General features: G+C 34.0%; 2 protein-coding genes across 2 annotated transcripts in view; both read right to left on the bottom strand.

The window, feature by feature from the left end:
- The window catches only part of LOC105161727 (magnesium transporter MRS2-3), a 4,278-nt gene extending 1,022 nt beyond the window's left edge, over window positions 1-3,256 (bottom strand). The window contains exons 1-4 of the mRNA XM_011079520.2: window positions 2,532-3,256; window positions 1,122-1,358; window positions 883-1,011; window positions 85-271 (exon numbers count right to left, since the gene is read on the bottom strand). Of these exons, the coding sequence (XP_011077822.1) occupies window positions 85-271; window positions 883-1,011; window positions 1,122-1,358; window positions 2,532-2,981 (1,003 nt within the window). The 5' untranslated portion in view covers window positions 2,982-3,256. The remainder of the gene's footprint in view (window positions 1-84; window positions 272-882; window positions 1,012-1,121; window positions 1,359-2,531) is intronic.
- LOC105161808 lies at window positions 3,501-4,756 on the bottom strand. The gene is made up of 2 exons (XM_020693891.1): window positions 4,238-4,756; window positions 3,501-4,106 (listed from the first exon to the last, which is right to left on the bottom strand). The coding sequence occupies exons 1-2, from the start codon at window positions 4,754-4,756 to the stop codon at window positions 3,501-3,503; spliced, it is 1,125 nt and encodes a 374-aa protein (XP_020549550.1).

Raw genomic sequence — 12,609 nt, 5'->3', positions numbered from 1 at the left:
TGTCATGCAAATACAGTGCAAAGTATACGTTTAAGCGCAATTGGATGATTTTTTGTTTAAATATCTACTTAAAGCATGCACCACGTATTGTAACAAGCCATAGTTTCACATGCCTATCGTCCGTGTTCGCCTGAACATCATCTTGATCCAACACATCCTCATTCATGGAAGACAGAGAGGAATTCTCAAGCTGTGCTTGCAATTTGTCAGTTAAATACATCTCTGCCATATCATCGTCATCATCAAGCAAATGTTCCAACTCATCTCTAACCTGATAAATCATGTTACAGTGAGTAGATGGAGGAAAAATATAGCACTACAACTGTTAAAACGATTATGTAAAATTAGGTATTAGACAGAGAGAGATAAGTCAAAATTGCAGTTATGACAAAGGACATCTCCTAATGCAAGATCAAACCATATTCCTAACCAGAGTAAACTCATGTCATGGTTTGATTGGCATAAACCGGCATATATGTTGATGGAGTTGCGATGTAAAAATCTTACAAGAGGAAAATATCATCTTCTATGTGAGATTTTATTCCACAGAGTAAAAAAGGAAAAAATAAAGCTAGCAAAAGACAGATTGTATCATTTTGATCATGCACCACCGCAGTATCTGATGCTTCCTCACATTTTCCCGTCCGAAATATGGACATCATTAAAGCTTCTACAGTCTAAGACGCTAAGGTCACCAACCAAAGAGTAACAAGAATTCATACTGATTACCAAAAGATTATACACATAACACTCAAACAAGAAAATTAACCACTTTCAAGACTTTCACAAATTTAAGTTAATGAAATCTTCATTTTCAAAGTCAAATAGTTATACGAGTAAAGGCATTGCAGAAAAGTATAATGGAAAATTACTGCATTCAACCTTCTGAACACGTCCAGTTATAGCAACGAGACGGCTTTTAATTTGTCTAACGCGTTCCAAATTGAGAGTACTAATTTTTGAAGTTAATTTATCCAATGCTGGATGAGCCTCTTGTTCCAGTGTCCTTGCCTAGCTTGGGATCAGAGAGAGAGGAAAAGGAAAATGTCGAGATGAACTATAGGAGCAAAATTGAATATAAGTTTGATTTGAAAACAAAGCAGAAGCATAAGAGTTTATACTTCATTTTCCAAGCAACTGCAAGCAGCCTCGAGGCATGCTTCTAATGCAACAAACTCAAACGGAAGCAGCTTTGGACCATCTCGATTCTCCGCAGATTGTTCTTTTCCTTCTACTTTCCCGACCTCTTCCTTACTCGGGAATTTCTCAGAATAATTTGGAGGGCTTACTGGTGTTGATCGAGGCTCTTCCAAATCATACAAGTTTGTCCAGTCCGCACTCTCACCATCTCCAGCTTCCTTAACCACCATCATCCCACCTCATTAAATATGTGAGGCTTATAGTAAATACATCATACAAAGTGTTCCACAATATAGAAGAATAATTGAAATACTTCACATCACCATAGATTTATCTTTCCTTGACAATTACAGAATTCTCATTAATTTCAGCATACATGCAACTCATTTTATAAACCAATGCCCAAGAATGAGTACAGGTTGTTAAGATGAAACCAGAAGCAAAAACAAAGATCATTCACCTTCTCACCGGTACAGAAATCAAAGATTAAGCACAAAAACAATAAAATCTTAAGATTATAAAGTTTTACCTCCCCACAAATTTCCACATCAAAGTAAACCACCACAAACTATTTTAGACATTAATCAAAGAAAGAATGAAAGACCTCGGACAAAATCAACTTGCTCTGCAGATTTCCTAAGCCACATCTAACTCACCAGAGTTTCAGTTTCGACACTATTTCCCTCACTCATGAATTTGCACCAGGGTTTTTTACAAGCCACTTTGAACAATCCATGAGGATATGGTATGCTAGACATTTATTACAACTATTCAATATACATGTGCAGCTGCAGCCCTCATGCTTCATCCTGAACTAACCTGAAATCTTGCGACAAGCAATTCCATATCCCGCTATTATCTCAGACCATTACTCTATCTACCTCTTTCTACCCTTCGGTAATAGATCCTTCCCAGCCAATCTGTTTAACCAATAACCTAAACAACCATGTAAGATCAAACAAGTGCTGTTACATACCAAATCTCCATATCTGGCGAATTCATATTTCGAATATAAGGTTAATGAATAGCATTAACAATCTCAATCTTCTTGATATTCAAGGTTCAAACTTACAATTGCGCTTATATTCTTTCTCTTAATTTCAGAGACTAGAAACTTGACTCTTTGTTGTTTTGGAGAGATTGACTTCAAGAAAGCTGCGTCAAAAACTTTACTGCCCTAAGACAGATGAAAACTGAGTTGAAAAGGCAAACGACCAATAAATTCTAGAAGACTCACCAACTCGTTAGAAGGATCACAGAGTAGAAATCCATGATAAAGCAAATCAATATTCAAATAAAAGAAATCGTATTTCAAATTATACTAACAGAAACTCTTCAAAACCAATAACAAAATTAAAACTTGATATACAGAGAGGAAGAGCAGGAGAAACCTGAGACTTGATAGCCTGATTATGTCGCAAGATTCTCCTCTGAAGCTCATCAACAAAAGGAATGACTGAGGGATCTCTAGAATTGAGCAAGAGAACTTCTTGGGCCGTGATTATGGCCTTTATATGCTCCAGATTGATGACTATGGCCCGCTCACGCCCAAGCACAGTTGACGGGTACGACAACAGCGGATCGAGTATCCGGAGATCGCGGGCCGGGAGCCCGGTTCGCCTCATGATGGCGTGTTTTCCAGCCTCCACCACCTGGGCCTGGCCAGTCGAATCCAGCAGCAGCCATGGCCTAACTCCCGCCGCCTTCTTCCGGAGCCCACCACCGATGCTGACGCCTCCGGCGGCGGTGGCGGGCCGGAGTAGGGGCTCTGCGGTGCCGTCGTCCTCCGCCTGAGGTGGACCTGCTGCCTGTTTCGGTGGCTGAGGAGGGGCGCCCCTCATTGTGCGTTGATTCGGTGGTCGTAGCCTTGGCCCGTGGGATTGATTATCTGATATTCTTTCCGGGTTTACCAGTGATTTACGGGGTTGGTCGGATTTACACTAGAGCCTGAAAAATACGAATATGCTATTCCGACCAGGTTTTGTTATATCCAATTTCAAATCCTGTCAAGTATTTTCCGATTCTTATGTGAGTGAATGACTTTAGTTCCACGAAAATCAAATTTCATTCGAACTACATATTTTGAAGTAATTTTAACAAAATTTTCCCTTTTTTCAAAGTGGAAAAATAGATTAACTTTGAATTATTTAGGATTATTGCAAACATATATTGGTTAAATGAGAAAAGACGAGATGATTTTTTTTTATTATTATTATTGAAAACTGTGGTGGTAGATAAATTATAATTTTTTTTTTTTATAAATCCTTTATGATCTATGGCATATGTTATGATATATGCTCTGTTTTGGAGTAATAATTAAAGTCGAAATTACTTTAATTTTTTATAATTTTTGAAAAAGACTATAAATATAATGTAATAAAATCCCGGTCATCGAAACATTCCACGAAATCAGCCCTCCGAAAGGAAATTGATGTCCAACAGAGGCAGGACATAATCCATATGAGCCGAACAAAGTGACAACGCAGAAGAATATGGAGTAGATCCTCACCCTCGTCGCCACACCACGGGCAGATGCCGTCAATGATCAATCGACCACTTGCAAGATTGGAAGTAGTAGGGAGAGCATTGCGGCACACTCGCCAAGCGAATAACCGAACCTTCGGAGGAGTAATGACATACCAAATAAAATCCCAACCCTCACTTTTATAAGTTTTCAAACCAGTACGGCTAATCTGCAAGTTAGGAACAACCTCGTCCCAGATAAGACGATACGCCCTCCGAACCGAATATATCTCGTTCTTTTCGAAATGCAACCAGAGCTGATTCGGGCTACCTTCGGATCTGGCAATCCCCAAGATAACACCCGCATCCTCCGATCCGAATACCTCACAAATTAATATCTCGTTCCATTCCCCTGTGGCATCCAGCAACCTATCTACTGTAGCATCCTCATGAAGAGATTCGAAGCAGTGATTTCCTGGAACATCCATGGACGAGGGATCCACCTATCCTTCCAAATGCGCATAATCCGTCCAAATCTAATGTGCTACTGTAACCCAACTTTGAGCAGATCACGCGCCTCGAGAATGCTGGGTTATATAAAAGAACATCCTAGCCTGATAGTCGCTTGAAGCACATCCGTGTGTGGGAAGTACTTGTCCTTGAGTATTCGGCAAAGCAGGGCATTCGGGTTTGATATAATTCTCCACAATTGCTTAGCTAACATAGCTTGGTTAAAAGCCCCCAGCTTCCACAAACCAAGTCCACCCTCTTCTTTCCTCACACGTAACTTATCCCATGAAATCCAATGCACCCTCCTAGCTTCTTTATTATGCCACAAAAAATCAGCCATCATACCTTCAAACTCACAGCAAATGATAGTTGGAACGAGGAAACAATTCATCACAAAACGAGGTAAGGTCTGCACAACAGATTTGAGCAAAACCAACTTACTAGCTTGTGATAGATTCTTGTATCTCCACCTTTGTAACCTTGCCCATACTTTATCCTTAATGGATTGAAAGACCTCCCTCTTGGAACGTCCCACGAGGGTGGGGAGTCCTAAATATTTCTCGTGTTTGGCCACCACTCGAACCCCAAGGATCCTTGCCAGTTCAGCCTGAGTTTCATTGAAGGTGTTCCAAGTAAACGCCATTGAGGACTTTTCCAAATTTACCACCAACCCAGACGCCTTCTCAAATGTCTTCAGAATCCATCCCACACAGAGCATGGCTTCCCGTGTAGCTTGACAAAAAAATGAGTCTATCATCAGCAAAGAGAAGATGCAACACAAGAGGCCTATGCTGGCTAAGGGATACACCTCGCAATTCCCCCTTTGCCTCTGCAGTTGCCAGAAGATAACTGAGTGCCTCTGCACAAAAAAGAAACAAGTAAGGAGAGAGAGGATCCCCTTGTCGGAACCCCATTAGGGGTGAAGATAACCAAATTTCTGACTGTCTAGCAAGAAGGAATAGGACACAGTGGACACACACAAAAGAATAAAAAAAAAATAAAACAAGGTTGTAAGGTGTAACTTAACAAGCACATTGTCAAGGAAACTCCATTCCACGCGATCGTAGGCTTTGCTGAGATCTAACTTAAGTGTTGTTTGTCCCACTGAACCCCGGGTCTTGTGTGCAAGTAGTGATTCAGCTCATAAGAAACTAAGACATTGTCAGTAATAAGCCGACTAGGAATAAAAGCAGATTGGGACTCCGAGACAATAAAATGGAGAATAGATTTCAAACAATTAGCTAGCATTTTAAAAACTATTTTATAGGAAGTGTTGCAGAGATTAATAGGACACTAATAGGACGCAAGCGACTCATAGATTCAAGGGAATCACAATTAGGAATAAGGACAATGAAAGTATAGTTAAATTTACCATCAAAGCGCTTATAGTTCAAGAAGTCTAAAATAAAAGAAGTAATCTCAGGGCCAACAATATGCCAATACTTCTGATAGAAATCGGAGACATACCATCGAGTCCTGGGGACTTATAAGGATACATCTAAAAAGCACACGCTTTACCTCTTCAGGCAAGAAAGGTTGGATTAAAGCTACATTCATCTCCTCGCTAACCCTCTTCGCATTCCCTTAAGATCTCATCAATAGCTTTTGCTGACGGATTAGACATAAGAAACAAATCATGGAAATAAGTAGATACAATCTGTTGAATGTCTTCTAGGGAGTGGCACCAAACACCCTCTTTATTACGGAGCTTAGAAATATAATTCTTCCTCCTCCTGACACTCGCCCGCGCATGAAAGTAAGGAGTGTTTCTGTCCACTAAGCCTTGCCACGCTGTTTATCTCCTCACGTGAAAAAATCTCTTCTAACTCCCCCCTTAACGCCCTCCTCTTCGGCCACTACTTGAACATTCGGAAACTTAGCTTGCCAACCTAGCGTCTCATGCCCTATCCAGGGGCACTCACACTGTGTCAGGTGCCACGCGGCGGTTGCACCAAGTATATTTAAAATACGAGAATCCCAGGTCTATTAGCTGACAGTCAGATAGACAGGATCTAAAAGTTTCAATTTGACGCCGAGACCGAGGAGCTCTAGTTTTATCAGATTAACAGAAAATTTCATTAAAGTCGCCAGCACAAAGCTAGAACATTACCTCTCTTTTGTATAAGAGATGTCTTGGATTCTAATTTGTGTTCTCACCCTATCGTTCTATATAAAATAAAGAGTTAATTATACTAATCTTCCTAAAATATAAAATTATGTTTTTCTTTTGAAAAGTTTGAAATTATACTTATACCCTCCTTTGAAAATTCTCTATTTACAATTGTTTCTCTTCCATTAGGATTTGGACGAAAAATATTGATGTCAATAAAAAGTTACATAAATTTTTAATTTTACCATTCAGTCAACATATCAATATTATTATACTTGTAAGGAGTAATGTAATATATATAAAGCCAAAAGGGGTAATAAAATATTGATCCGAGTTTTAGCTATTGCATAGAGAGTAGACATTGATGAATTGAAAAAACTAGTTATCTTTCGGTGTATTTTTACCTCCTATAAACGAGGAGTGATGTTAACTTCATTATAACATCTATTTTCTAAAAATATATTGTTCAAGTACTTTATTTAGTATTGCAAGAAATATTTGCAACAATAATGTTCACCTCATCCTCATCTATAGAAAATAAAAAAAGTACAAACAATTAACTAGTTTTTTAAATACTAAATGACTAATTTTATCTAATGGCTATAACTCAGAAATAATATTTTAGTACAAGTACATTCTTTTGACTTTATATATATCATATTTATCTCCTTATAAATATAAAAATATTATTAGGGGGTGCTAAATGAGGGGTAAAATTGAGAGTTTATGCCATTTTTTTGTTGACGTCAGCATTTTTCATTCAAATTTCAATAAAAAAATCAGTTGTAAATGAAGAATTCTCATAAGGAGTGTAACTATAATTTTAAAATTTTTTGAGAAAAAATATAATTTCGCATTTAAAGAGGACATGTAAGTGTATTTAATCTTGAAATTAAAAAAAGAGTTACTTACACTTAGACCACTCTAAGAATGCAAAATATACCTTTCCCCAATGAAGTTTTAAAATTACAATTATACCATCTTAACAAATTCTCCATTTACACATGATGTAAAAAAAAAAATAATTCTTAAATTTTTAATTTTACTCCTCATTTAACATTCCTTATATATCTTTTTGTATTTATAAAGAAATAAATATAATATATATGTAAGGAATGAGGCTAACATCAATATTTTTTTTTTCTTACAAGTACAAAATTATTATATGAGAACATTAAATGGATAATAAAATTAAAATTTTATGTAATTTTATTAGCAAAGATCAGCATTTTTCATCTAAATCCTAATAAAAGAGGGTTAGATATAAACAAATATAAATATAATTTCAAAATCTTTCGAGAAAAAATATAATTTCACATTTTGAAAGGAAATCTAAATATATTTAAAAAAATATGCTATAAGTTCAAGCGTCAAGCGTATCTTGAGGGCCTAAGAATAGTACGATCCAATCCTATAGTATTTGGGCTGAGATAAATGGGCTTTTATGTTGATGTGATATGATTTATATCCATACAATAATAATAATAATTATTGATGAATTTGATGTACAAGTAGTATAAATCTTGTGGTATTTATAATTTTAAATTAAATGGGGGCATTAAAGGCCCTCATAAGAAATGCAACAAGAAAATTAATTACAGATGGGATTCTTTTAAAAAACAATATTTAATATATCACCCTCAATTTGCACTACATTTTAATGGATTCGGTACTAAAAGAATTAAATATGTGACCACCACACAAGAACCCCTGATTGTTCTTCCTTTCAATTTTCTACTATGTTTGGTTGCTGCAACAAATGCATATCTCACACCCCTCATTACCTCCATTTTTCTTCGTTTTTATTGCTTTTACCAAACGCATCCTTTTATATATATCGAGCGTGAAAAATACTATATTACGATTTCGAGGATCACCAATCAAATTTCCAAGTGAAAAAAAAAATAATAGTGGGAACTAAGTTACTTTGGGCTTTTCTTTAACTATGAACCAATGATAACAAATTTATAAGATGCTGTGAAGTATTTGGTATTTTTTTAGAAAATGAAGTTACAAGATAAAAAGAAAATAAGATGTTATTAGCTCGCAAGCTACTTTAAGAAAGAAAGAAAGAAGAAGTTCCCAAGTCATTTTAAAAATCTTATCAATTTAGTTTAATTATAGTAAAATTCATAATGTTTAGCATATATTTGAGTTTTTTTTTTTTTAAAAAAAAAAATCAAATATGTGTTCTCAATTCACATTGGAGATGAAATTAATCATATTTGAGAATGGAGCGGAAGTGTTAACCTCTCCTAATAAATGTGATTTTGTAGTTTCAAATCCTGCTATTTCACAAGAATCTGCCCTAAAACCCAACTTGCTTACCATTAAACCAACAACTTGTCCGTTGATGGATATACCTATATCATTAAATTATCTGTGAGGATATAAAAGAAATTGTTTATACGTAAAAATACATCATAAATATATACACCTTAGTACACACTAAAACTCTCAACTCCACACTCTCTCTAGACAAAATACTTGGGAAACATCATGTGTGTCGAGGGTCATATTCTCTTTCACTCATCTGCTTAAATCGCAACCACATCATTAGTGTTGTCTGTGGGAATGAAGCCATATGCCTGTCCGAAACCCCTCCTCTAATAGGTTGATGATGTAAGCAGGTGTCTCAAATTGATTGCAGCCAATGAGCTTGAGCGACTTATAAGCCTCAAGGCCCCTTCTCCCTAACGAGACGCTTTTTATTGACAAAATGCTAGTCTTTATATGAAATCAGATTAGTCAATATATCGCGTAATGGAACGCAGATTGAGTCGTAAGTTACATTATTGGTATTATAGTGGAAATAATAGTAAATTGAGGAGGCTTATTGTAATACTATTTGATCTTTTTCATTCCTTCAATATTCTAAATTGTGTTCTTCTTTGTTCAGTCCAGCTATACAAATGTTTTTACATAGTTAAATTCTACCCAAAAAGAGAATCTCTCAGATAATATATATCAACTCATTCAAAATCAATATTTATATGTATTTGAAACTGTTGTTTGAATTGTTGAATATTTATATCCCCATTCTTTGACTAAATCTACGTACCCAAATTGTGCTGAAATTAAATTACATTAATAGTTTGCACCACAACTTTTGTACATCATTTATGCTCATGCTTTTATTGGGGTTCCAAAATTGTGCCTGTAATGAGTTAATGACCAATAAATTCTTAAAAGAAAATTGCAAATTGTCCAATCATATCAATTCTGTGGGCCCTCTCACTTCAAGACATCATTTTAATAATTTTAATAATTATAATAATAATAATTTTATTCTTCTATATTTGGATTGAAGTCTTTAAATTTGAAAAAAAAAAATCAAGTAACTCAATATTAAGATATTTGAAACTCACACGTTACTATACAATATAGTTCAAAATAAAAATTTATGAATTTTGAAGTCATTCGTAACGTGTTATTAGCTAGTTAAGATTGAAGAATTTATTCTACTGAATTTAAAATCTTTTCAATCCAAATACAACCTTAACATTTTTTAATGTTTAGTCATGTTAAATACAATTATTTGAATTTAAAAAATTATTCCGCACATTTTACAGCACAACAGAAAATTTAGTTATTCGCTACATTATAAATTACTATGGCTTAAAAACTGTATTAAATTAATACTATTTATCCAACAGAAAATTTGCTATGATTTTTACTTATAGCTAATTTTTAATTATACCAAATATTTTGGTCTCGCTTGTACATACAACGTCTAGCAGTCATAGTGCAGTCATGATTAATTAGTACCCGTCATGATTTTTTATTTTTAACCATAAAAATAACCATATAAAAAAGTCATATTACTTCTAGTGTAGCCATATATTGGATGTTAGGTAGGACTCAACAATGTAAAATACTATATTGGAGAGATTAATTTAATTTTTTGAAAATTGTAGAATCTTTATAAAATGTTCAAAATTTTAATTTTATAATATGCATAGATATATATTATAATTTTGAGCGCTATATTTATGCTAGGCGACCTTATTATTATTTCTAAACACTTCATGATTAATTTCAAAAGCAAATTGTTCAATTATTATTTTTAAGGGAAAAATGTAATTTAGCCCCTTCATGTAAATGTACAAATTATCCCCCTATAAAAAAATAGCAATTTACCACTCTTTATTTTTTAAAATACAGCAATTTATCCCCCTTATTTTTTTTAAAATTAAGCAATTCATCCCTCTAGACAGAAAGGTAAATTGCTTCATTTTAAAAAATATAAAGGGATAAATTGCTATTTTTTTTTATAGAAAAATAATATGCTCATTTACAATATCAGAGGGGGATAAATTGCATTAAACCCTTATTTTTAATCGTACAAGTATTCACCTGTTTATAAATCGATGTAAAATTATGCATCGGTTTAATTTAAGAAAAATTAATTTAAAAAAAAGAAGTGGAATAATACGGCAATACGACGGCGTTTAAAAGCTTGATTCCTCCTTTGCTTCATCGAATACAAGAATGATGAATAATTAAGTGAATATTAACGTACTACAACAAACAGCAGTAATTACAAATATCGTTGCGCATTTATAAATGAGTATTGAATTTCAATGTACAATCAACTACAGCATGGAGTCATATATACATTCTGGACCACTCCAACCTAATTCTTTTTTGTTTTTATTTTTAAGAGAAGCAATTAATTTCATATTATTTATTTAAATATAAATAACGCATCAGTTCTATAATTAATATTCAATTCAATACAATTAACAATAGAATATAAAAATATTATTATTAGCACTACAATAAAGAATTAATGTCTTTGTATTTTATGGGTTTTGGCGCAAATAAAATCTTGTTTGACTGGTGAGGTGGAAGGTTTGAATCACACGAATCTGAGTTATAATTTACTTCTTATAATATTATTTTTTCTTGTTTATTTTGAATATATTTATTGATTTAAAAATATAAATATAATTTGAATATAATAAATGATATAATATTAATCCGAATCTTATGCAAAACATTAATTTAAAAATTACTATTACCCCTGATACTTGACGTAATTATTTTATCTTAGAATCGAAGCTTGAAATTATCAATTTTCCATTTATTATATTTTTTTTAAATAAAAAATATAAAAAAGGGACGAGGTGGATAAAAGTTTGTGAAAATTATAAAAAGAATTATCCACTTAGTAAAATTTTAGAAAATCATTTGAAAAATAAGTATAAGATCATAGACTACAATGACATTTTAGTTAATTTACCACATAAAATGAATAGAGACATAACGAAGACCAATGAATCGAATTAGTTGCCGGACTACAATTAAAATAAAAAATATTGCTAATTTTCAATAATATATATGTATTTATGATTAAATTTCAGGAGGCGTCGCTGTAATATGTTCTTGCATAAAATGATGGGTTAACGTAGGAAATGTGGCATAAAATGGGATGTGATGTAGATGGCACTCTACTCTAATTATTATGGGTGCGAAGAGTGCAGTTTTGATCAGACAAACAATTTATTGGCCATAAACACTAATGTTAATGGTCTGATGCCATTGATTGACATTACACATTCAATTCATTACACATATACGCATCTATACATATACCTGTGTGTGTGTATGTATGTATATGTAATTATATTGAATTCTCATCAGTATTCAGTTGTTAGGAGAAAGTGGTTGTACAGAGAGCACAAAGGGTCTGCTTCAAGCATTGAGGACATGGATTATGATCTGGGTTCAGATCCATGATGACTTGCAATTTTGTTGGAGTTCGTATTTTTATTAATTAGATAATTTTGATCTACTCGTGCATTTTAAACTGAATGAGTGATTTAGTTGGTTTTGAAGTGGCTCCCAATTAAAATTCTTTGAAATTTAAGTCAGATTTTGGTTATGAGATCACCGGAGTCACAGAGCTAGAACTCAGAGTAATAAATAAATATCATGCGAATGGAAACAATTTTTATTTATAGGGATGTAAAGTTACGTATCGTACTGAGTCATGGGTCAGCTCTGGAACCCTTAGATGAAGGTGGCATTACAACTACCTTTCGAGTTGACGGGGCCGATGAAAAAAAGCACACTTGATCTTTGAATGTCTCAGTTGCTCCCCATTACCCATAGGGTAAATAATATGTCAGTAGGGAGTTGGAATTTCTCATGTGCCAGTTTCAACTTAGGTGTAGTCTTCTTCAGTCCCTCGTGTCTAACCCCAAGCCATATATAGTTTGCTTGTTTGCGTCAACTTGATCAACACTGACTCAGATAAAAAGTACGCGAACATTCATCATGTTTGGTGATTCTGTCCTTCTTTCAGGAGTGAAAAGTGTCCTTTAAAAACTTTCTACCAAATAATCAGATTAGTATCTCTTTAAAACCCGCTTCAAACAAAA

Source organism: Sesamum indicum, linkage group LG5 (assembly GCF_000512975.1).
Source record: "Sesamum indicum cultivar Zhongzhi No. 13 linkage group LG5, S_indicum_v1.0, whole genome shotgun sequence".
In the NCBI taxonomy this organism is placed as follows: Eukaryota; Viridiplantae; Streptophyta; class Magnoliopsida; order Lamiales; family Pedaliaceae; genus Sesamum; species Sesamum indicum.
Note: the sequence above shows the minus strand (reverse complement) of the source record. Positions and strands in the feature narration are given on the sequence as shown.

What these genes read in the sequence shown, in the direction of transcription:
- LOC105161808 (XM_020693891.1), bottom strand. Translation starts at nt 4,756, where the DNA reads ATGGCGTTTACTTGGAACACCTTCAATGAAACTCAGGCTGAACTGGCA. An exon ending in AGTACTTCCCACACACGGAT is followed by an intron (nt 4,107 to 4,237) that starts GTGCTTCAAGCG and finishes TTGGAAGGATAG; the next exon opens with GTGGATCCCTCGTCCATGGA.